Source organism: Sardina pilchardus, chromosome 9 (genome assembly GCF_963854185.1).
Source record: "Sardina pilchardus chromosome 9, fSarPil1.1, whole genome shotgun sequence".
Lineage (NCBI taxonomy): Eukaryota > Metazoa > Chordata > Actinopteri > Clupeiformes > Clupeidae > Sardina > Sardina pilchardus.
The window spans coordinates 32,395,408-32,420,784 of NC_085002.1; the positions used below are offsets into that span (position 1 = coordinate 32,395,408).

General features: G+C 44.0%; 4 protein-coding genes across 6 annotated transcripts in view; 2 read left to right on the forward strand and 2 right to left on the reverse strand.

Moving 5' to 3' along the window:
- Positions 1-5,418: 5,418 nt before the first annotated feature.
- On the reverse strand, positions 5,419-7,760 carry mrpl20 (mitochondrial ribosomal protein L20). The gene is made up of 4 exons (XM_062544784.1): positions 7,560-7,760; positions 6,592-6,702; positions 6,195-6,272; positions 5,419-5,996 (listed from the first exon to the last, which is right to left on the reverse strand). The coding sequence occupies exons 1-4, from the start codon at positions 7,644-7,646 to the stop codon at positions 5,823-5,825; spliced, it is 450 nt and encodes a 149-aa protein (XP_062400768.1). The 5' UTR covers positions 7,647-7,760; the 3' UTR covers positions 5,419-5,822.
- A 717-nt stretch (positions 7,761-8,477) lies between these two features.
- sdhb (succinate dehydrogenase complex, subunit B, iron sulfur (Ip)) lies at positions 8,478-15,069 on the forward strand. The gene is made up of 8 exons (XM_062544785.1): positions 8,478-8,613; positions 10,005-10,138; positions 12,265-12,350; positions 12,869-13,005; positions 13,105-13,221; positions 13,473-13,574; positions 13,737-13,859; positions 14,181-15,069. Exons 1-8 carry the CDS (start codon positions 8,545-8,547, stop codon positions 14,259-14,261), a joined length of 849 nt encoding a protein of 282 aa, XP_062400769.1. The 5' UTR covers positions 8,478-8,544; the 3' UTR covers positions 14,262-15,069.
- An 886-nt stretch (positions 15,070-15,955) lies between these two features.
- Positions 15,956-22,363, forward strand: mfap2 (microfibril associated protein 2). Of its 2 annotated transcripts, none has more exons than XM_062544788.1 (10): positions 15,956-16,012; positions 18,209-18,270; positions 18,405-18,461; positions 18,833-18,850; positions 19,075-19,149; positions 19,705-19,740; positions 19,980-20,067; positions 20,344-20,417; positions 20,593-20,705; positions 21,578-22,363. In XM_062544788.1, exons 2-9 carry the CDS (start codon positions 18,237-18,239, stop codon positions 20,694-20,696), a joined length of 486 nt encoding a protein of 161 aa, XP_062400772.1. In that variant the 5' UTR covers positions 15,956-16,012; positions 18,209-18,236; the 3' UTR covers positions 20,697-20,705; positions 21,578-22,363. The 2 variants fall into 2 exon arrangements, with proteins under 2 accessions (XP_062400772.1, XP_062400773.1); XM_062544789.1 differs by having other exon boundaries at positions 18,836-18,850.
- An 87-nt stretch (positions 22,364-22,450) lies between these two features.
- The window catches only part of LOC134092000 (rootletin-like), a 29,268-nt gene continuing 26,341 nt past the window's right edge, over positions 22,451-25,377 (reverse strand). For both annotated transcript variants that reach the window (XM_062544787.1, XM_062544786.1), the window contains exons 35-37: positions 25,191-25,322; positions 23,836-24,009; positions 22,451-23,101 (exon numbers count right to left, since the gene is read on the reverse strand). In XM_062544787.1, the coding sequence (XP_062400771.1) occupies positions 23,018-23,101; positions 23,836-24,009; positions 25,191-25,322 (390 nt within the window). In that variant the 3' untranslated portion in view covers positions 22,451-23,017. The remainder of the gene's footprint in view (positions 23,102-23,835; positions 24,010-25,190; positions 25,323-25,377) is intronic.

Below are 25,377 nucleotides of genomic sequence, written 5' to 3' on the forward strand. Positions count from 1 at the left end.
AGTAAATACTATAGTAAGTCACTACACAGTGTAGTATACTATACATTACTATAATATAGTATACTACACTTTGTAGTGACTTACTATAGTATTTCCTACAAATATAGTGTATGATTTATAGTTAACTAGTAATGTATAGTATACTACATTGTGTAGTGACTTACTATAGTATTTACCATAGTACACTACAATGTTTGGAAAATTACTATAGTAAATCCAATGTCTGGAAAATTACTATAGTAAATCCAATGTCTGGAAAATTACTATAGTAAGTTAGTAGTGTCCTGTAGTAATACTATAGTAAGTCACTACACAGTGTAGTATGCAATGTCTGGAAAATTACTATAGTAAATCACACACTATATTTGTAGTAAATACTATAGTAATTTCTGTATGTATGTATGTTTGTAATATATGTTCAATGTTGTGTTTGTATTGCTGCTGTACATTGTAATTTCCCTTAGGGATGAGTAAAGTAGGCCTATATCTATCTATCTATCTATCTATCTACTGTATCTGTCTATCTATCTATACAGTATATCTATCTATCTATCTATCTATGTGTCTATCTATCATCTATCTATCCATGTCTATATATCTATCTGTCTAAAAGCTGTCTTTTTAGTTTTTCTTTATTTTCACATTATTTTACCTTGGGTGTTTTATGTTTTCTTTTTTATCATGATATTTACTTTTTAAATGATATTTTGATGCTTCTATGCTTTTATCTGCTATTACCGTTTGCTTTTGTTCATGTAAAGCACACTGAATTACCTCTGTGCATGAAATGCACTATATAAATAAACTTACTTGATAAATCTGTGCATTGGTGGCGTGGATTTGAGCGTACGCACAGTCTAAGATCAAATCTGTTTGTAAGAATATAAATGAGGCCACAGGAATGCCTGACGTTCAGAACTGCACAAGAGAGGCCTGTACACGTCCAAGTGCACCCACACACGTAGACCCATGGCATTTCCTGAGAACTCTGTCTTGCCTGAAAGTGTCTTGTAATTTCCAGTCCATGACACTTTCCGATTAATCCATGAGTAATTACTACTTAAATTCCTGGGGTTTACCCTCTTTCCTAGCAGCAAGCTTGACCATGAGCCAGGGGATTCCATTTACACATTAAAACATATGGAATGTGATGAATATGATATAACTTACAATACAGTTCCTCCCTAAAGTTTAAATGTTTCTATTGACTCGATCAGATATGCAGTGTGTCATATCTACTCCTGTATGCCTGTATGTCAGTCCTGTGATAGAATGGTAATAATCTCATTTCTCATCCAACAGCACCCCTTGGTGCTTAGGCCAGCACACATCCATACCCACATCCAAGAGAATTTCCAGATTGTTTCATTCTCCCTCAGAAACCTGATTATGGGACTCCCCCTGGTGCCATAATGGCTGAACATATGGCACGCTGTCTGTAGTCCTTATTATTCACCGTTGGTTGCAAATGGCACATGTTCAAGAAAAGACCAGCTCCCTAAGGAGTATGATGAGAAAACAGACTCCAGTCTATGTAGTGTATCCATGTGCTCTGTATGTCATTTCTGACCAACTCCATAGATCTCATAGTAATTATGACTACATGAATATATACTAGTATACATGCTCAACACAGCGTCATGTTGCATCACACTACTGTATGCAACAGACTGGTGCAGACATCCCACACAAAATGACACTCTTCATCTAACCATGTTAAACCATGATGGGCATGGTGACGGGCACAGGGAGATCGCATGACTTGGGGACCGGTGAGAACATAGAGTTGAATTTGACTGACCCTCCCATGCTTCTGGCAGGGAAACAGGCTTGGAGACAGACATAGATGCCAACACTGAGGAAGACTCAGACCTACACACTCAGGCTCTGTTCAAAACAGTTAAAACTAGATTTGAATTAGAATTGCTGTTTTTGAAGGTAGTATTGATGCACACTTCAAGCTCCCCATATTACCACAATCCTTTGCGGCAATGTCTGAAACAGCTGTGAAAAGTAAACAAAGATGGCGGATGACATCAGTAATTGCTGCGGAATTTGTTGAAATGTGATTTCTGTCATTGTGACATTATTTAGCTTACTTGTAAATTTGAAGTGGAAAATAAATATGGTACAATCTGATTATACCATTGTTGTAATCATTGATAGCGTTTGGTCTGATCTATGTACCCCCCATCAAACTGATTTGTTAATGTTAGTCTGCTAACCTTCCGTAAGCTAGTTTAGACAGACCTGGGATCCCTGAACACAGGAGCTGGTTTGAAAACTGTATACACTGGTTCTGGGACCGGTTCACTCACGGTCTCAATCACGCACGTCTTGCGCACTCTTTCATACACACAGTCAGACTCACACACTTCTGCACATTCTGGTGTTTCAGGACTGGAGATGGGCCTCAGGAGAGATACCAAGTCAAGAACAGACTCACACCCACACTAGCATTCACACCATCCGATACATTCACTCGCACCAGGACATTCAGTCAGACATTCAGAGCATATTGACGGATAAGAAAAAAACAGGCTGGGCACAAGGTTCAGGAAAAGGAGCAGGCTGAACTGAAGGAAGATGCGGAGTGCCTGCCAACACCAGCGAAGAATTAGGGTTGGCACATTGGGCAACTGGTAGTTGGCGTGGCGTCGGGCAACTGGGCTGCTGGCACAGGAGGAGACTCCCCGGGCTGGACTCCATCAGACTGGACTCTGGAGAGGACACCTCAGGCTGGGAGCGAGAGCCGCTGAAGCCTTGTTGTCTCCTAGAGCCTTGTCCCTTTAGGAGAACTGACTTAATTAGCCAAGTGAGTTCCCCACAATGGAGACTGGGTCTGGACCTGGGTCGGCTGGCTGAAGGCTAAGCAGACCCACCCTAAGCCCCTAGCACAGAAACAGGGCCAGGCTGGGGGCAAGCTGGCTCATACACAGGGTCACACAAGGAACTAACCTGACAAAAGTCAACAGGCCGTTTGGCAGAACCCTCCCTACTCAGACCTGAAATCTGACCTGTCAAGGTAGTCATTCCCGGAACCTCCCTTAAATTACAGTAGTAAGGGCTTTGAAGAAATGGTCTTTTCCATCAGGAGACAAACTGCCCTCCGGCACTCCAGATCAGTGGATTTCATAGTTCAGAGTGAAGCCTGGTCAGAGTGTACTGTGCTCCACCATCTTCAGTTATCAATGCAGGCCTCAAAGGCTGCTGGGTCTCTTCCTTGGTCAGTTCATACTGTCAGGATTTCACAGGAGGACCCAAGTGCAAGGCAGGCATACAGTCAAATTATTTATTTGTTTGTCAATTCATATGATAAACAAAAACCAAACACTGAAGACCTGCAGGCTTTCAGGATGTGGTATAACTACTTGAATTGAAGCACAACTGAATGTCCAAGATATGCCCCAACTAAACCCCAAATCTTCTCAGGGACCTCAGGGAACACTTTTCACAACAGACTATGGAGCACAGATCCAGAAGCATTCGTAAGATCCAAGACGACAAGGATGTCTCTATACCTTCTGTCCTTGTTGTCTCGATCTGATGCCAGATCATGCTATTGTGTTCCAAACATCCAGTAAATCCCGTAAGTGTAATAATAGTTATAATAGTAAGTTATTATAATTAAAGCAGTAAAATTGGGTTATAAGCACGATTGGCAGAGATATGTGGAAACAAATTTGGCAGAATGAAATCTACCTACAGTGTGGCGTTTGACAAATTTTATGAGCAATACTGCCACCTTCTGGATAAATATACAACCTTGTTCAGCAAGAGAAACAAAACAAATGTAAATATATAAATAAATAAATATGGTTTGATCAGATGAAATTGTTTTCTGTCGGCTATGTGTCAGTCATCAGTCAGTCACTCACTCATCAAAGAAGAGCCTTGGGCAGAGACTGATGTCCACTGACTGATCACTGATGTCATTCCCTCACCAGAGGATTTTACCAGAGAGGGTTAGAGCGGTCAGTAATTAAGGATCTTTGATTTTACGCCTGTCCTTCCTGGCAATACGTAGTTCCTAATTGAGGTGTCCCAGTTTCTGTCTTTGGCTGTTGTAATGTTGTGAGGTCCCTTGTTCTGTAGTCTCCAGAGACCTTACGCCTGTCCCCTGCTCATGTTTTACTCTGCTCTTTGTTTAGCAGTTAAAATCCTTTCCTGATGTTTACCATATCTAAAGGACTATTTTAAATCACCAGATTATATATTTTTTCCACTGATCAATTTGACCAAAGAGAGGCTTTTTAAGTTGCTTTAATATTTTTGGTATTTTGTCAACAATGACGCTGACAAATAGGATATAAAGAGTCAACAGCCTTCTAGAACTTCATAATGAACAACATACAGTATTTTTCACCAAGTAACCCAACAAGCTGATGAAATATTCATTGTGTAGCCCGCTTTTGCAGGCTTCATTACTGTGGCCTTGGTCTCCTCAATAAGTGGATGCACAGGCCATGATAAAATGAACAGAGGCCAAATAGAGTAAGCCCTTCAATACAGCTCCATGGGGTATTCCACAAAGTGGATAACATAACTTGTGTTCTCAGTCGCTTGGGCACATTCCTCAGAAGAGAATTGAAATCCTCAAAACTACTCGTTCAAACTCCATATCTTGACTTGTGCACATCATTAAAGCAGTTTATCCTCATCTTAAATCAACAGCAATGTTTTAGTACATCCATGCAGCTAATTTTATACAAATGCCTGCTGTTTTTTTTTTTTTTTTTCCATTTGCTTGTTTGTCATGTTGGTCAACACTATACTGGTTCCATGCTGAATAGTCCTACCTCATAAAACAAATTGACCTTAGGCAATGTCATCATTTCAATCATTACATGCAAATGTGTGGAACTAGCTGTCATAACGACTTGTCATGGTGCAAATGTTTATGATAATTCGAGGAATGCATCAAAGTGACTGAAATAAAAAAAACTGTACGGCAAAGAGGCTTTAAGACAGATTTGGCTGTAGTCTAACAATTTGCATGGAACATCCATTTTAGTCTTACTGCTGGCAACAGAAATGAGAGCACAAATCCACAAGATTTAACATAATTCTGTTCACAGTAAGAACTCTGCTCATGTCTAATCCTGCTTTTTGCAAACATAAACCACAACAACTTTGAGGAAATGTGTCATGCTGACGTCACGTCTTTCTCCGGAGACAGTGATTTTCAGTTTAAACTTGCTGTCACCATCTGTTGGGGAGGGAAGGAGGCCATGAAGTGTGATCTGATCAAAAGGCTTGGATTACATTTTAAAGCCTATAACATATAAATATAAGACTGTATCCAAACCTTCTTTTCCCAGCAAAAGTGTCTAAAGGCCAATGCTCTTTTCCTTTTCTGCATTTTAAAGCCACTTTTCTGGCCCCAACACACAGACAAATAAGTGATTTAAACTCCTATGGATAACAAAGGTTTTATTCACTTTTATGAACAGGAATACACAATACAGCAATTCCACATATTTACACAAAACAAGGCATTACACAAAGGAGTCAAGAGGTAAACATTCTCTTTTATAAAAACTCCTATCTCATACAAAAACAAATTCCATAAATATTTTCTTTTCAGAAGAAAGACTTCACAGAAGGTCAATCTCACCAGTCTTCTGTCAATGGTAAGGTCTGGGAGACAGAGACAGTTCTACTTGGAGGCAGAGGCTCACCTAATAAGAACCTGCGAGTAGGAATCTGTGTGTGTGTGTGTGTGTGTGTATGTGACAAGGTGACACCTCGCTTCAGGATCAGCGGAAAAAGGTGTGTTGCATCAGTGTGCCAGGGATGCTGCATGAGGCAGGGAGGAGCCATCACTGGAGGAGGACAACACGAGACAGGATGCCAGGAGGTTCTGAGCCACTCCCCAACGCTGCACGGAAACCTTCCTGCTGCCGAGCCTGTGCCAGTTTGGCAAGTGACTGGAACGTCCGGGGCTCGTTGATCGCTAAGTCGCTCAGAACCTTCCTGTTCAACTGGACACTACTCTGTAGAGAGATAATCCAGGGTTACATGTGAGTCATAGATTCACTGATTCATCAAGTCTACTGATTTAAGCATGACCAATACCTTTATCAACTGTACCAAAGCTAGGAGAATTCACAATGCCACCTGCCAAATGCAATTCGGTACAGACTATGAATTATTTGTTATACTGTGTGTATAATCAGTGCATGTCTACTAACCTTAACCAGGTTGTCTACAAGGACTGGATACTTCAAGCCAAGTTCACGTGTAGCTGCTGCAATTCGCGAGATCCACAACTGTGAACAATGAATCAACATAATCCATATTGAGACCAAGACCCAACAAATATACACTTGATATCTTAGAGGACTTTAAGGGTACCTTTGAAATAACAAAGCATCTAAGGTAAGGATTTAGAAGTATTTTTGTCTACATAAAAATCTCTTTTCATTCCACTGACAGTTACTAGGTTATAATAATTACTGCAAGAATCATCCTCATTAACCACATTGCCTTGTCTTCAATAGAATAAGCTACTCTAGTCCACGCAGCTGAACAGAAGAGCATTTTTGTAAAGCTTGTTTAAAATTAGGTTGATATAGGATTGCTACATACCGTCCGCATGGTGCGCCTCTTCAGCAGTCGGCCTTTAGTGGCATAAACAAAGGCCCTTCTTACAGCGCGTACCGCCAAGCTGTAACATCTATTCTTTCTGCCTCTAAAATGCTGGAATAAAAAGACAAGTTGTTAGTTATCAACAGAAAATGTCGCATCAACTGTTTACAAAGTCAACAATGTAAGCCATAACAGTTGATTTCCCTCGCAAAAGGCAAATCCTCACGATTCACTGGCTTCATTCTCTGGTCCAACTGGAAAAGGGTACCCTGATCACAAACGTTAACCAGCCATATCTAGACTATTCGCCATTAAGACAAATATACACACCTGAATTTGAAGGGTTTCGCAGTGCCACGGGTTGTTTCAGTGATCAAGAAATATCCCATGCACCAATGTGTTAGGATCAACCACTGACTCTCAACTGGTAGGATTGACTACAAATAGCAGGATTACTGGCCAGATTTGCGTGCACACACTGTACTGGGATGTGTCAGCGTTGGTATTTCCAGCACGTCATGACGGACACCATCCACCAAAGGTTGTGGAGGACAGTTGGACATCAAGCCAACTTTACGTTTTTCTAAATAACACAGAGAGCCTCGCAGCTAAGCCTGAATGAATGAAGGGACTTGACCATAAAGCACAGCCTAACATTTGCAAATATGATATGTGCTCCTAACATCTGACAAGAAAGACATGATAGTTAGGCTGTCCCTCCAGCTAATGTCAATCGCCCTGCCATTGCTGTTAGCTAACCCCATATCACAATGACACTTGACAACGTTGATCATGGACAATGTTTTACAGACATAATGAAATGTATTTTTCACAGCTGCAACAATTTGACAATAAGCTACACCGTCCCCGGTAATGGACACAGATCCCGTATTCGGAAGGCTTTTATAACGTTTACGACGCAGACTACTATGCTATGCTAATACTTAGCAGCATGCGTAGAACCTTACCCGTGCATTCTTCAAAAGTTCTTGTACTTTCCAAAATCTGTCAGGACCACGGTTCCTAATTAAGCAAGGGAAGGTCAAAAATACCATTATGCGACCTGCGATGTAAATAAACTTTTACGTATAACGTCGGACGAGCTTCACTATGACCTTAATCCTCGTTGCAAGGGATGTTTTCCCTCTGTACAACGTGATTCGTAACTATGTGACATGCACGGGGGGCGTTCCATATCGGCCTGTGCTGCGCACCATAGTTTCTCTGTAAATGTCCTATGCCGTCGTAATTTAGAATAAATAAATGTAAAATTCCGTACATTTACAGAATGGATTTCTGTTTATTCTCAAATTAGATTCGCCGACTGGCTATCTCACCCATGGAATAACAAGTATCGTTATATTTAAATGTTATGTGAGGCCTGAAGGCCAATACTTTGTTCAGGATATGTTTAATAATCTTACCAGCTCTTCTTTTCACTTCTCTGTACTTCTCTCTTCTTTTCTTGCTCTGATTGAGGAAGCAGTAGCACTGGTACAGCGGCTTACCAGACACTGATGATCTACAAAGTCTGCTGGCACGATTCACTTAGGCTTATTTAGTGTAACCACTTATATAACCAGTGTAACCAGTGTGGCCTACTTCAGGCTTTGCCAAAGTGAAAAACTAGTATTGGCAAATCTAGATCATTTCAATTTATCAAATATTATCACAGGCTGAATTTATAGCAGATAAGTAGGCTATGTGTGCAAAAGTAGGTGTGAAATTGTCACTATTTTTGTTCTCTCTCATCTGTATGGGTATTTCTTCTGTGCAAAGTATTATTATTATTATATTGCTGTTGGTGCAAATATGTTCTGATACGTTCTTGAACATGCCATTGCATTACGTAGACGGGCGCTACCGGTGGTTGAGTAGGCCCGGTGGATTGTGGGATCTCAGCAGAGTCGGGCACTGAAGTCCACGGTAAGGTCAGCCTCCCTACAGCCCAAGATGTCGGTCGTGTGTTTCTCCTTGAATCGTTGCGGTGGCATGGCACTTCGCTCCTCCGCCGGAGTCGTGGTAAGGCTGATATTTTTTGTGTTGTAATGTGGCGTGGAGTCGGGTTGTTTTTTTTAAGTGAAAGAACCATGCAGGTAACATTAGCTAACACTAGCTATCGCTAGGTAGCTTGTTGTCCAGCTAAGCTAGGATAACGACGCATCTTAACTCTACGTGACAGTCTTTGGCTAACCGGTAGCTTACCTTACTAGCGCATGTTAGCTAACAATGACAGGTTGGTTATATATCAAGTCGAGTGTGAGTAAGGATCAGAGGTTACTTTTGAGGGTTACATCTTACCTGGGCCAGTATACTTGAAGTTTCAGATTGTCAACAGAGAAATCAATTTTAAATGTAGACTTATTTCGTAGTGGGCTAATTAGCAGTATTTGTTTCAGTTGATGTTGTGCTCGATTGAGCCCCGAATGAGTGCAAGTTAACGTTTGGATTCAACGACTTTTGTTTCTGGTTGTTTCAAATTTAGTTGAGATCGTGGATTTGGAGTGGTCTTGTCAGCATCAATATTATACTATGACATATCTGTGGCAGGCATAGTCAAATCAGAAAACGGGCTTCGTTCGCGTCCTAGCATTTAACTTGGGTAACCTTAAGTTAACACACTCAAACAGTGGTTGCTAGAGCTCCAAGAATCAAAAACCATCACGAAATGAAGAATGGACACTCGCATATTATCGATTTGGAAGACGCAAAATTCATGTAAACCACAAAGTCTGATGACAAATAATGTTCTTGTTCTTTCAGCAGTGTTACTCGATGCTGGGTTGTCTATCCCTCTTTTCTGTTAAGCTAGTTCCTTGTTAACTTAGCTTTTTGAATAGACATGTCACAGTATATGAAGGAGCAATGATAGTTATTTATGTATTGAAGATTTTAATGACCTTCATTCACTTAGTTTGTTTGTTATCGTTTATGTAACGTTTATTGTTTTCCCCTCAGCGTAGGTTAAGTAACATGTGAAGCGATGTGATGTAACCGTGCAGTTACAATATTCCCGTCTGTAGAGGGAGCGTTTGAGGACGCATAGTTTGACATACAGATAAAAGTGCATGTATCTTTAGGTTATCATCTTTAACTCCATTAAAATGTAATATCATGTTTGTGTAATTTCTGTCCTGTTTAAAGGGTTCTATTGTTTGCTGTTTGTCTTAAGGCATTGTATTGCCTTAAGACAAGCAACATCTGTTGAAAGCCCTCAAAAATACCTTCCATGTGGTGTTTGTGGAGATATGTCATATTGTTAGATGATAGAGCTTCATAATATTTAGTGGATTAGCTGAATAGGTTATTGCCCTATATTATCAGAATTACATCTCAGAATTAATACCTGTCAGTATTTCCTTCCCACCCGTCTGGGTATTAACAGTGGTCGTCTTGTCTCCTCTCCTTTCAAGGCGATGCGCTATGCGCAGACAGCTGCTGCCCCCGCAGCCCAACCCAGGATCAAGAAGTTCCAGGTGTACCGCTGGGACCCTGATACGGCCGGAGACAAGCCCCGCATGCAGACCTATGAGATTGACCTGAACCAGTGAGTACACCCCAGAATGGCACTGCTGAGTGTGGCTCACAGTGGAGCACGACTCAGCTGTACGCCTCACAACTACTGCAGCCAGCCTGTCTGATAAAGGCTTTGTCAGTATGACAGGGGGCTCCGAGGGTTTAGCAGTCCAACTATATTTCACATCTGAAAAGAAACAGGATATGGATAGTTCTGTGGGAGAGATAAATGTGAATTCAGATTCAGAATGCAGAATAGGTAGGAGAGAGCGTTCAGACATTGTTACCAGCTTCACTCAATATTGTGGCTTTGATAAATCAAGCCCTGTTTACGAATCCAACAGTTATATTTTGGAAGACTAGGGGATAGTGAGTCATTTTGTTTGTGACATGGCTCATTTCTCTCAGAGAATCTCATCAAGAAGCTCAAAGCATGGTACAGTAGTGTCAGAAATTCCCAGTCATTGATCATTTGCCCTTGTTTCACTCAAAAAAAGGGTCAGACTCCTACATGTTAAGGTAGAGGACAGCTTAAACTGGCCAGGGGAAGAGGATGTTCCCGTGAGTGATGTCAGAGGGATCAGGGGAGAGGTTTTAAGAGCTTGATGCCATGTCACTGGGCACACAGTTGTAATCAGGCCACTTGACCTGACTTCGCTCTACCAGTCTTCGCCCGTATACTGCCAAGCCTCTAGCAAAAACCCTGGCTGCTCCCGTCACAAAATGGCTCGTGGGTATTGCACATGTAACCCTAGCTGCTGGTCAACAAGAGGTCAGGGAAGGCCGGATACTTCAGCTGTCTCAGTTTGTGTGGCTGCTGTTGCTCAACTGCACTAGCAACTTCCTAGCCTGACGACGTCATACTCAATTCTTATCAGAATATGAGTCTGAAACTGCTCCATTCAGCTGCGATTATGGGGCGTGATTCAACCGATACAGTGCGGGGGGGATAGCTCTGCACTCATTGGATAGACCAAACCAAACAGAACAAGTTATTGGCTGTCAGTATCTGCGAAATCTAAGACAGAAATATGTAGCAGGGTAGGCTATGGAAAACATCCTCCTTCGTTTTTAAAAATAATTCCTTCAAACTGTATGCAATGAACAGCTGGGGAAGTGTGTCGTTAACCCAACGAGCAAACAGACATTTTTAAACAAACGGGAACAACATCACCCAAACATGCTGTTTTAACTGGGTGAAAGTGAAACTGAAGTTTTCCCACATATCCTCGTTGGTCTAAGTGTTCAGAAATAGTTGTGCGAATCCGTGATAAAACCTCCGTTTCAATAGCTAAGATAAACGAAAGGCCAAACTGCATTCACAAATTATGCATTCATAGCCATAGCGTTTCTGTTGCAATCAAAATCAACCTAAGCGAACATGGTCACACAGCCAACTCGTTGAACGAGGACGCATGCAGCCGTGAACGTCACTGCTGTTCATATGTCAATCATCACGTAAAGCCCGCCCTGTGAAATGTGATTGATCCGAGCCGAAGTGTATCTCGAATAGTAGCAGCTGAACGGAGCAGTGCCAGACCGAAGTTCCCTGCAGAAAAAGAATGGAGGCGGGGCTAAACTTCGGTCTGGCATCCAGGCTAGCAACTTCCCCCAATGCCATATCCTCCCCCTGTGGATATCATGTGTATTGGCAGAGTAAATGTGCTGTAAGAACAGAGCTGGGGCTGGAGATGTGCTTCCATTCGTCTTGTCTATCTTCAGGAACATTTCAAGAAACATGGCAGCTTTTTGGGAAATAAGCTTATTTATAAGCGGTCTACCCCAGAGTTAGACCAGGCCAACTGGTGTGACCCACTTCCAGTGATTTATGCTAAGCTAGGGTAATGGTATCAGACTGGGATATTGCAAGCTCACAGTGTGTTTCCTACTCAGTGGTAGAAAACAAAGAAGTTAATTCCCCAAAAAGTTGGCGTGTCCCTTTTAAGGACTAAATCATGATTATCAGCAATAAAACTCTGCGATATTTAAATGAAACCCATGTGTCCACTGGAGGGAGTCCATTGTAAAGCTTGATATAAAAGCTTTCCACACTCTTGTCAAGGCAGGGGAGCTCATCAGGGACACACCAAGTTTGTAACACAGCGTGTAACATGGAAAACGAGATAGTGATTTCTTTGTGTTGCTCTTGTTCCGCAGATGTGGCCCCATGGTGCTGGACGCCCTGATCAAGATCAAGAACGAGATGGACCCCACGCTGACCTTCAGACGGTCCTGCAGAGAGGGTGAGGAGATGACCAGAGCAGAGCAGCAGAGTTGTGTGGAGAAATTGAGTTGTCTGGGATAGTGTTTGTATTTTATGCGTGACATATTGTACACACTGCTGCTTCTTATGGAGGTGGCTGAAAAGCTGGTTTCACAAGTTGCCACATCGTAGGTGAAATAGGGTAAAGAAGCAAAGCCATAAAAAAATCCTTAAGAGTGTACTGGCGGGAGGCTGTAGTAACCCAGAGGAAGACAGGGGAAGGGGAAGGCGGAAAGCATGAACTATGAGTCATCACTACTCAAACAACATGGCTGCTGGAGAACAAGCAGCTGCTCTCCGGAGGAGCCCAGATGTTATGGCAAGCTTTTTCCTTTCAGGAGCGGCTCTTCCTGTGTGTTACTGACTTGCTCTCCCAGACTATTTGTCTAATTATTAGTGTTTCACAGAAACACCCTGCTCTCTTCCTGTTTCCTTGAGAAAGCCTCCCTGTGAATCCCCATGGTCCTGTCACTCACTCTGCTGTCTGACCCTGTGCAGGTATCTGTGGATCATGTGCGATGAACATCAACGGAGGCAACACTCTAGCCTGTCTAAACAAGATCGACACAAACACCAGCAAAGTCTCCAAGATCTACCCCCTGCCTCATATGTATGTTGTCAAAGACTTGGTTCCTGTGAGTATCAAAAACCTCAGAGTTAAATTACTGGTGAAGGAGTGATGTGATCGCTGTACGCTGCCAGAGCATGCCTCTGACTCCTGTGTGTCTGTCCAGGATATGAGCAACTTCTACGCCCAGTACAAGTCCATCGAGCCCTACCTGAAGAAGAAGGACGAGTCTCGGGAAGGCAAGGAGCAGTATCTGCAGACAGTAGAGGATCGTCAGAAACTGGTAGACATAACCGCTATTCATGATCTACACTACTCATAAAAAGTCAGGGATATTCGGCTGCCGGGTGGAATTTGTTGGCCTTAATAATGCCACTGTAGCTTGAACTTTTTACATTTTTCATAAATTTCACCTGAAAGCCAGATACGCCTAACTTTTTGTGAGTAGTGTATATATTCTATTGATGTGCGTCTGCTGTCTTTCACAGAACTTTTAATGGAACTTTCCTTGTGTGTGTGTGTGTGTCTCTGTAGGATGGGCTCTATGAGTGTATCCTGTGCGCATGCTGCAGCACCAGCTGTCCCAGCTACTGGTGGAATGGAGACAAATACCTGGGACCCGCTGTTCTTATGCAGGTGCCTGTCCTTCTCAGATATATTTGTGTGTGTGTGTGTGTGTGTGTGTGTGTGTGTGTGTCAAGATTGTTGATGACAGTGAAGTTTGACAGTGCTGAGTCAGTGTATGAACAGACGGTCCAAAGGGCAGGCTGTGTGACCTTGTCCCTTTGTGTTGATCAGGCGTACCGCTGGATGATCGACTCTCGGGATGAGTTCACAGAGGAGCGTCTGGCTAAGCTGCAGGACCCATTCTCTTTGTACCGCTGTCACACCATCATGAACTGCACTAAGACCTGCCCCAAGGTATGCATCAGCCCTACATCAGACCACTCACACACAGACACAGCACACTAGCAACATGTACTTCTACAGTTATTAGACTGGCCCAACCTTACTCCTATGGACTATTTATTTGCCCACATTTCCTATTGGCCAAGCCCAAAGCCATTTGGGCTATAATGGAAAATATGTGTTCTACTTCAAATTGTTATGATTTTATTCCTTATTAATTTGTTTGTACAGCTCTTTTATTATAACTCTGATTACATTTCTAAATGAAAACCCTGTTCACAGGTTCAGACTGCCTGTAAGAAATTGTGCTCACTACCCTTTGCTTTGTCTCAGGGGCTGAATCCAGGGAAAGCCATCGCAGAGATCAAGAAAATGATGGCCACATACAAGGAGAAGAAGTCAGCCACTGCATGAAGACTTTCTTTGCCACACCTGTACCCTCACAACCGTCCCCTCCCGTAATGTACAGTACAGTAATCACAAACCTCGGAGAGACCCTTACAGACCGCTCACTACACAGCCCTCTCAGAGTTACACTCCAACGCAAGTGACCCTAGAGCTAAGAGGAATCAGAGCTTTTTACGCACAAGGATGGCTCTTTGTGTGTGTGTGTGTGTGTGTGTGTGTGTGTGTGTGTGTGTGTGTGTGTGTGTGTGTGTGTGTGTGTGTGTGTGTGTGTGTGTGTGTGTGTGTGTGTGTGTGTGTGTGTGTGTGTGTGTGTGTGTGTGTGTGTGAGTGAGTGTGAGAGAGAGAAAGTAAGTGTGTGGGTGAATGTGTATGTGTGAGCGAGAGAGAGAGCAAACACAGGAAAGAGTGAAGAAAATGTGTGTGAGTGCCTAATAAAAAAAGATGACAGGCTGAAGTAGTATTCTGCATTCCTAGTTTGTATAGCCTGTTGTAGATCTGGAATGTGTGTGTGCATGAGTCTGTTCAGAGTGAGATGGTTAACCATATACAGATTCCACCAGATTTCATGTTCTTCCACCTAAACAGCAGACTGGCTTTATGTGTAATTGATAGTAACCTTGCACATCTCTGGAGCTATTTCAGCTGCTTATACAGAGATTATATATCTGATGTTGTAATTATATTTTTGTTAATGATCAGAAGTAATTTATGACCATAAATACACAGGGTGTTGAACGGCGGACAATAGTTTTGATCAATCTTCATATCCAATACTCCATATTTTCAGTAAATAAAGTTCATATTTATCAAAGTACCTCGATCTTCCTTTGTATCTGTTGTGCACAACTGCAATGTTCGCAATCCACCGCTAGAGTTCCCTACAACGCCTCCCGAGCTCCTCACCGAGTGCCTGGGCTGGTTAACTACTTGCCTTGTAGTTGGGAAAGTTTCCTCAAAATGAAGTTGAGAGACGGACCGTTTCTGTCATTTCAGAACAGAAAGCCTAAACACGGAATGACTGTTCCACAGTTTCCACTCATTGAACCTTTACTGCAAATTATTATTTTATTTTTTTATTTGAGAAGACGGCGAGGTGTGTAGTGATCAAATATGTCATTTGGAAATGGACATTATAAACTTTTATATGGGCAATAGCGCAGTTATCAAGTAAGCCTAACGATTTATGAAGTTTTAGAGAAGCTTCAGTGCGCCACATGATGATTATTGACAGGCGCAGTGATGTAGGCTACCGCTCAATGGGACATGTGGCCCAGATAAATCAAAGCACACCAGCCATTTCCATTGCTCGTGAACCTTCATGGGGCAAACACACTCAACCCCTATGGACTCAACAAATGGTTCACAGTAGGTGATCTTGCACCCCCAGACACACCATATGGGACGAGGAACGGCGTGACCAACCTTTGTAGTGACGCACATCTACATAAAAGTTTGACAAATTCAGCTATAGCCTAGGCTATTTGCAGTGGATCGAACCTAGTGACACGTGAGAGGAAATAACTAGAGAGTTTGCACAGTAACAGTTCATATATATGAATGTTTTATTTAATGGCCATGCCTCGGTCTGATTCTTGTTAGAGAAAGTGTGATATTGAGCTGTGTGTTTGATTGGCGTTAGGCCCCGTTGCCTTTGGGCGGGAGGGGGAGCCTGTAGGTGGGGCAGTAGGATGTGGCGCTCGGTCAGACGGTGCATCAGAGCAGCGCGGAGTTGAGGACCGCTTCAGAGTTAACCAGAGGTAAGGACTCTACAAGTTAATGCATGCATTACAGCAAAGGAAAACAACTTTGCCCCCCTTTGCGTTGAAGTGTCAAATGAGATTTTAGGTTTGGAAATACAATTAAAGAAGCATACATTGTGTAGGCTATTATATTGTCATTGATGTAGTAGCCTAATGCATGCATTCAGTGCAAGGTGTCATATCATTGCATTATTATTCAACATGTTGACAATAATTCACTTTTCGCGGTCTGTCTTGCTCTAGCGTTAGTTCCTAATGAGTCTTACCTGGAGAGAAAGTGTAGGCTATTAATTCGGGAAAATGTATAATTCTATCCAGCAGCAGGCGAGTACATTTCGCCTATTTAAACTGACTTTCTAATGTCACATCAGCGCCAGCCTTTTAATAGAGGTCATCGCTGCGTTTTAGAGTTGATGTGAGGTTCTCTGTGCGTTTTTCACCCCTACAGGATGGAGAGGGGGCTGTTGTTACACTTCAGGGGGTGGGATTAGAGCCGGGGGGCAATGACAATAGCCTGCAATGGACAGAGGTGGCCAACATAAATACATGTAGGGGTTTCAGAAGCTTGAGGTTGGAAGGGGGATGGGGGCATGGAATGATTGGAACTAGAGTGAAATTATTAGAGGCTGAGGGAGAGCCATTGCGAGGCACAAGATGGAGAGATTGGGAGTTCACATATGATTATTTTCAGTTCAACTTTGCTCTCGCTAGAATGCTACAGAGTGATTGGAGGAGGAGAGAAAGGGTTCTGCAAGGGAAGAGAGAACTGGGGTTCTCCACTTTCATGGTGGCTGAGTGCCCAGGTCCCCAGGCAGGCTCTGGGGGAGGGGTCAAGGAAGTCTGAGGCAGACACAGAATGGGGGTTTGGAGGGTTTAGAGGGAGAGAGAGAGCGAGAGAGAGAGAAGGGGGGTTAATAGTTCCCAGATGTGTGCTGTGAAAACATATGGTTTCCGATAGCCACTGTGATGCACTAGAGGAATGTCTAAGCTCACTCACACATACTTATAATCCTGGTGACACAGGCACATGCAGATATCATGCTGCTCAATACCATACTGTACATCCACATCGCCCCAATGGCTCTCCTACACAGGCATCCCTCTCATGGGGCTCCTGGCTGCAGTGCACACACATCATTTCGGACTTGATTAGGCGGAATCATTTCGCCGTACTGTAGTTTTATGACATTCAAATAAATTGCGGCGGTGGATAAGCTGTTCGGAGGTTAGAGGAGGAGGACAGCTGGGGGATGAATCTCTCTTTCTCGTTTTTCTTTTTCCTTTGCCATCCATTGTTTCCTCTTTGGCACGCCGGAGTACTGTACTCACTCAACCTGACCACCGCTGCACTGAGAGCAGAAATTCGAGTGGGGCGGGGGGATTCTGAGAAATGTGTGAGAGAGGAAGAGGGGGAAGAGGAGAGCGAGGACGGGAGATCAACTGTAAATGACAGCACAAGGGAAAGTGAGAGGAGCTGGGGACTTTGTGTGTGTGTGTGTGTGTGTGTGTGTCTGTCTATGTCTGTGTCTGTGTCTGTGTGTGAGCGTGTGTGTTTGACAGAGTATGTGAGTGAGTGAGTGAATGTGTACATGTGTGTGTCTGTGTGTGTGTGTGTGTGTGTGTGTGTGTGTGTGTGTGTGTGTGTGTGTGTGTGTGTGTGTGTGTGTGTGTGTGTGTGTGTGTGTGAGCGCGACTTACAGAGAGAATTCTGCTGAGAAAAAGGACGAAGGGGGAGGGGGTGAACAGTGTTGGTTCTAGTCTCGGAATGTAGCTCATGCTCTGTCTGCTGTGGAGTGGCAGAGCGTTTCACAGTGGACTGGAGAAGAGGAGGAAAACAGAGGGATTGTTAAAAAACGACAGACGTGCCACATTCTTGCTGTCAGGATTTTCCCCTGACTCTCTGGGGCCAGTGGAGGGCAGAGAAGGAGTGAATTGGAGCGGTGGGAGGAGAGGAGAGGAGAGGAGAGGAGAGGAGAGGAGGGGGAGTGGTGGAGTTTAGGGGAAAAGAGAGAGGCAGATTTACTGTCATCATTAGTGGTCACAGTTTGGGTAGTCTGAATTACACCTCTAATTAAAATATCACAGCCCTCAGAAAATTAGAATTGAACACACTCTCTCTCTCTCTCTCCCTCTGTCTGTGTCTCTCTCTCTCTCTCTCTCTGGTGCTTTCACTCTTTCTCTGTTGACACACAGTTTAGCTACCTCTTCATTGTGAGCAACCATGAAAGTGAACTGCCTCCTGCTTGCCATACCTGGTGAGTCATGATGGGTGCTGAAAAAGCACACACGCACTACCTTTCCTGGCATTTACAGGCCCTCATTTGTATTGTAAATATCCCTGTGTCTGTCTGGCTTTTTGTCAGATCCTTGTTTTCCTTTATCTCAACAGTCCTTGTAGTTGCTCAGTTTGTCCAAGCTCAGGAAGGTCCGGACTACTTTCCTCTGGGTGAGTGTGTTCACATCAGTGCCACTTCCACTGCATTCTCAACTGTACGTCTTGCTTGAGTGAAATGAAGGCAGAGGAGCAAGTTCTGATGAAACTGGATGGAGCTGTGTGTTCTGAGTCATACATATGTGTTTCCAGTTCTTCTAACCCACCAATGCCACAATGCCAATGACTGTTTTTAAAACACACACACACACACACACACACACACACACACACACACACACACACACACACACACACACACACACACACACACACACACACACACACACACACACACACACACACACACACACACACACACACAACACCATATATTGGTGAAACAAGATTAAACTTGTGTTTGTTTTTCCTCCTGCTCTTGAAAGAAGATGACTACAGTTATGGTACGTTTATCTCTCTATATGATTCATGTTTTATGGTGCTGAAGGAGGGTGTTTATGCACTATACAGTTTCTCTAAATGTCAGCGTTGTCTCTCTGGGATTTTTAAGAATCCTGAGAACAGCTGTTGCACTAAAACAGAACGGCATCTTAGTTTGACTATAATACTATTTCTTCCTGTCCCTGTACATCCCTGGCTTAATGTTTCCACTCTGGTGAACCTTCAGGGGACAACCCAGTGTTGGAAGCCTCTCCTCAGCAACAGATTCTCCTGCAGCCTGCTGTTGTGCCTGGACAATCTGGTGAGTCTCCTCTCATTCTACACAGGCCTCCACCCTCTGTGCCCTCACTGTGGTCAGTCAGCTGTTTTCACATGCTCTGGTGACCCTCTTCTCTTCACTTTAAGTTCCTTACACCACTTGTGTCCTTCACTCTCAAAACATGTCCACCTCTATTCACCCAGAAGTGTGACCTTACTGTACTGCTATGTCTCAGTGTCAGTCATGTCCCAGTTTTCATCCCCATGAACCTCTGACCACCCTCTCAGGATGGTCCTTCTTTCCACATGACCTCCTGGGCCACTCATTTGTCACTTCTGTGTACTGTGTACAGATTCCCTCAGGAACTGCTCATTCCAGCTCCCAAACCCTCACACTTCCTGTTTATGTTTATGTTGGAGAAAAGTTTTGCTTTTTGTTTGTTTGCAGTTAATCTGTTATCAACAATTCTGAGTTTACAAGAGAGAAATTTTATGCCATTTTGCTTACAAGGCCAAATTCACCATGTTCTCTGAAGCCATGCTGATTGTGAGAGTTTCCCTTGTTTCCATGATTATTATGGTTTAATATGTTTTCCAGGGGATTTGACTGAGCCAACAGAACCAGGCCCTCTGGGTAAGAGAAAAGGGATCAACTCTCAATGTTGCCAGTGGAAAAAAGCTCCGCTTTTCAACCAAATGCATACATTAAACAGTATATCACAATATATGAAGGTTTCACATCCTGAAATACCTTCAGTTATTGGTTGGGCGTAATGAAGTCCAAATACATCTATGTAGGAGTTCTTGTGTCCCCGTGATGAGTGTGTCATGACGTGCGTGTTAATGTGAGCCATGTGCTCGCCTGGCTTGCAGATTGCCGTGAGGAGCAGTACCCATGCACCAGGCTGTACTCTGTCCATCAGCCATGCAAGCAATGCCTCAACAGCCTCTGCTTCTACAGGTGAACGCACTACATATCTCTCTTACATTGTCTTCACTCATAGACCCATTGAATGGGGTAAGGTTTGTGGTTTAAAACGTGTACCAATTGTTTGGATGCATGAAGTCTTTGTTTATCTCACAGTGGGTCCTGCGGTGGTATCTTTGGTATGTTGTGTGTCTGAAGTCACTGGATGTTAAACCCACCAATAGGAATTGTTGTCTTGATAATTGTACGTGTTTTACTTGTCTGCCATGAATGGGAGTGAATCTCTTTGTACCTCTCTTCTATCCCCAGCCTGCGTAGAGTGTATGTGATAAACAAGGAGATCTGCGTGAGGACTGTCTGTGCTCATGAAGAGCTTCTCAAAGGTAATTTGGCTTCATCTGTCAGTTTGACATTTTGACAGTAACTTTGGTGGTGCATGTGAAACCAGAGACCATCACAGCACACATTGCACTGTTATACAGTTGATAATGCATTGAGGAACAAAAACCCTCCCATGGTCTCATCCCTGGTCTCCTCTGCCCTCCGTGTCCTGTCCAGCTGACCTGTGCCGGGACCAGTTCTCGCGGTGTGGCGTGGCGGCACTGAGTGGCCACTGTGGCTCTATGGGCGGCAGCTGTGGCAAGAGCTGTGGAGGCTGTTGAGCGTGTGAGGTGAGCGCCATGTCACGTTTAAGCACACTGCACACGGTAGAGACTCTGATTGTATTTTTCACACTCAAAACAGGGCAGTAATGTGACAATGTGGCAAAATAATAGTGCATAGGCCAGGAGTCTTCCCTCTGTATCTTTACAATTACATTACATTGTTGTAGACATGGAACTAGTTCAGTTGACAATATAATGAGCCATTTTATATGAAATATGAAATGCATATATTTTCTGTATTTTGTATTTTGTAACAAACCTCACCTGATATACCACATAAACACAACATAGGCAAATCTTTTTTCCAAGGCACAAGGCAGTGCATTTGATGTGGGAAAGGCATACGGATACAGAGGCCAAGGGGGTGAAGCTGCTGAGGTTCATGGTAACAGCACAGGCTGAGACTAGTGATACCCTTATGAACACTCTACTGACATAACATCTGCTAGTCTTTAATCCCCAACAAAATCTCAATTGAAAACTAGCGAATGTCAAATAAACCCAGAAAGTCATTGCCAGATGCCTCAAAAATGCAAATAAGGCACTTTAAAAACCCAGGGTTTTGGACATGTCAACACGTAAAATATGAAATGTTGTAATTAGTGTGCAGGAAGTGGAAACATGGCTTAGAATTCCCACTGGGGGGAAGTGAGAAACAGCATGGGAGCAACTCAAACTAATTCCATGTGGGAACATAGACAAATATGGATGAGTCAGCTTGGCAGCGTATCAAAATCTGGTCAATTCTTATTTTATCATCACATGGTAATGGCAATCTGATGTATCTGACTGTAGCTACTTTAGTGGACACCGCGTGTACTGCGGTCTTCCTGACATCTGTTTCTTTCTGTTTCCTCTGACTGCATGTCATGGTCCAGGTCTGCACAGAGAGACCAGCCCTAATACTGCTTAATCACCTGGACCCTTCCACCGTGGTCACCATCCTTTTACTCCAGAGTTTGACTTCAGTATTACTACTACTCGAACCCCCTCCCCATCCACCACACACTTTAAGTATGTATAATATGCAAACACATATGTTGTATGTACGTGTGTGAAATGGACTTCCAGAATATTCATCTATGAACAAATCTGCATTTATCCAAACACTTGTATTTACCTTTGTACTCCAATACTGATGACTGTACAATGTCACTGGTGCTATGAACTACACTGGTTCTAGGACAGGCAGCATATATGTCCTTGCAATGCACAGAACCAGCTTAAGGATGTCTGATGTCAGAATTGATGTTTGTGTGTTTGTGTGATTTGTTTTTGCCTTTATTGTATCATGTATTCTATGTGTTTTTTTGTGCGATCTTTTACTTTTGTACTGTATTTGTGATGGAAAGCAGAGTGCCAGTAATGACCATCCAGTCAATCATGGCCACTGTGCATAGACCCCAGCCGGTGGGGCTCCATAAAGCATTCTTACCCCGTTTTTGACTTGCCATCGATCAGTGCTTTCTCTGTGTGTTATCTCACCACCTTGGCTACAAGCTCCAACCATCAGACTTGAAGTGTCAGCATAGTAGAGAAGACTTAGTTGTGCTTGAAGTGTCAGCATAGTAGAGAAGACTTAGTTGTGCTTGGTGAACGCAGCTGACCTGCTGCTCCTGTACTACTGCTTCAGATAAAAATAAATAAATAAATGGGTTCTTGGTTTTTTTCCACAATTTTGTGTCACGTATGTTGTCTCCACTGCTGTTGAGGAAGTTCTCTAATGCAAACAGAAGTAGACACACAAAGTGTGAAATATCAAACTCTAGTGTTTAATTGGTCATTTCTTCTTCAAGTCCCTTTGAAATCCAACTGGAATGTCATTTAATTTCATGTTAGAGAATGGTCGTTAGTATTTGGATAAGATGTAAACATGAAAGACCCGTTACAGAGTTAGTATAGTGCACAATATAATATTACTGATATGTCCTATGGTAGTGGCATTTTCTATATTTATCAAACACACCGAAGATTATGTTCTAATATCCAGTGGTCATTTTGTGCACAGTGCATTGCTATTCCTGTTGCACTTCATCTACCTTAATTCAAGTTTTGACAACAAAGTTATTCAACACACAGTAACATTGTTCAATGGCTCCAATTTCAGGAATACATGGAAAAGTTCATATCCTCAGCCTGAGTACAACAAACACAATCTTTCCAAAGGGTGAATAGTTTGTGTCCAGTCTGAGTTGCTGGTGCTAGTTTTGGTCATTATAGCCATGAGTGGGTCAGAACCTAAAGTATGATAGTGTTCCTGCAGCTGGCGCTCAGAGGCACCTGCTATATCCTCCGTGTCCTGCAGGACACAGCCTCTCTCAGATGCCTCCAGGTAAGGGGGTCAAAGATGGCGGCTGGCGGCGCCGGATTTCGTGCTGCAGCTGTTCCTTCAAAGTGGACACCTGCAAGAGACGAAGGGAGCAGAGGAGAGAATAAACAAATGCTGTTTCTCTTTCAACAAGCTCCCCCCATCTGCTCCATCCTTTCATCTGTCCCTTCTTTATGGTTTCTTGTTTGCCATCTTGTTTAACATCTTGTTAACATCAAGGGCCTTTGTTTGACATGTCCTGAAAAACCACACCAAAGCGCAAACGGGGAGAGCCGTCTTCGGCCCCATAAAAGTTTTTAATGTTCCCCTCGTCTGGCACCTATGATGTCATTACTCCACAGAGATTCCAAAGCCTCCCCCTGACCTGCGTTTCCAAGCGACTGGCTAACACGGATAATGCAACCCACCTTTCCAATGATTCAGCCTGACATTAAACAGGGAGATATCAGACCTGACCAGCTGGAACAGTCTATGTTTGGCTCACGGGGGGCGCGGGGGTTAAAAGAGTTCCAGCAGGAGTGCGTCTAGTACGGGCAGACCATCCTCCTGTGTAAGAGTAAGGAGTAAGAGGCCAGTGTGTAGTCAGTGCTGCGTGTTTAGCGTCAGTGCTGCAGGAGTGTAGTCAGTGCTGCGTGTTTAGAGTCAGTGCTCCATGTTTAGAGTCAGTGCTGCTGCAGGTGTGTTGTGTTGGGATGTGTGGTGCTGTGAGCATACCAAGGCCGTTCCCTATCACCCGTGCTGTTGAGCTGGCAGTGAGGTTAGGCGTGTGTAGTGTGTGCTGTGTGGGGGGGGGGGGGGGGGGGTCACCTGCTCCTCCAGGCCCTTGACGCGCTGGCGGTGGGCCCTCTCCCTGGCGGCCAGCGTGCGCTCGGCGTCCCTCTGGGCCAGCCGCAGGCGCTCCATCTCCCGCTGGACATCGTCCCTCTGCCGCGCCGAGCTCTCGCTCACGGTCTGAGCCTGCTCCATGTCTGCCAGCTGTGCCTACAAAGACACCGGGCACGCACACACACGCACACACACATTACAACAACATTCCTGACAAACTCATCTGTTACACACTCTCCCTCTCTCTCTCTGACACATCCACACACACACACACACACATTTCATACACACACCATACGCGACCGCTCAAATCTATGATCTCACACCTTTCATCCAGACTTTCTCATACCCTCACACTTCTCATAGAAATATGCACACCCATCACACAGCATCTGAGAGAGTGAGGTATCAGCTCAGTAATCAACTCGGTAAACACAGCGAAACATTTATTCATTTTCGCTCGAGAAAACAACACCCGTCACACATCCCAGCCGACAGACATCACGTGTGAGGCATTATCCTCTGAAGTCTAAAATGTGTTGGATGGCAAAAAAAACAACGACACAACAATAAACATCAGTGCTCTCTGGCTGCACAAATAAAAGAATAAACAATTGAGCCAATTGTCCTGGACTGTTGGGCATTAGGCGTCTAACCAGCTGCACATGTGTCTCCAGCAGTGAGCCCCGGAGCTGGCAGCACTGAGTGGCCGACCCAGGGAGCCAGCAGTCCTGCTGCTTTTGTTTAGCTTGGAGCACAACACCCTCCGCCGCGCACGGCGCGCACTCACCCTTCAGACGCTAGCGCTGCGCTTAGCTAGAGAAAGCAGCGCTGCCTCACCCAGGGACCGGCTAGCCAGGGTCCAGGACTGGTCAGCTGCTACGAGAGGGGAGCTATTAAGCGCTGCTATGGGGGCTATGGCACAAGCTACGCTAATTACTCACCAGACACAAAGCTATCTTCTGTCTCACGTCCACAAAATCCCCCTATCCACCGAGGGGGTTGACAGAAACACACACACACACACGCACACACACACTTCCACAGTGACCCAGCAGCTCAATCACAGAAGCACAGAGCTTGGCTTGCTCATATCATGTCTTCTCATTCATTCATACATTGTATTGTCTTGTCTTGTCTTGCTTTAGTCTAGTTTAGACATGTTTGTATGTGGCTACGCATGCCTGTATATGTGAATGTGACTGTTTGGGTGTGTTTATTAACAGTATAAGCATCTGTGAGTGTGTGAGTGTGTGTGTGTGTGTGAGTGTAAGTCTGTGTATACTTGTTCAGATGTCTGTTTCTGCGTGTGTCTGGTTCGCTGTGTGCCTGTTCACCTGCACCAGAGTGATCTGCCTCTGGGCGTCCTGCAGCTCCTGCTCGGCGGTGGTCAGGGAGCGGTCAAGGCGTCCCTTCTCAGCGGTCAGACGCATGCTGCCCTCCTCCGACTTCAGCTTCTCGCGCTCCACCTGTAGGAAGAGCGGGAGCCAGAGACCAGACAGAGGAGACGACTATCAGAACGAC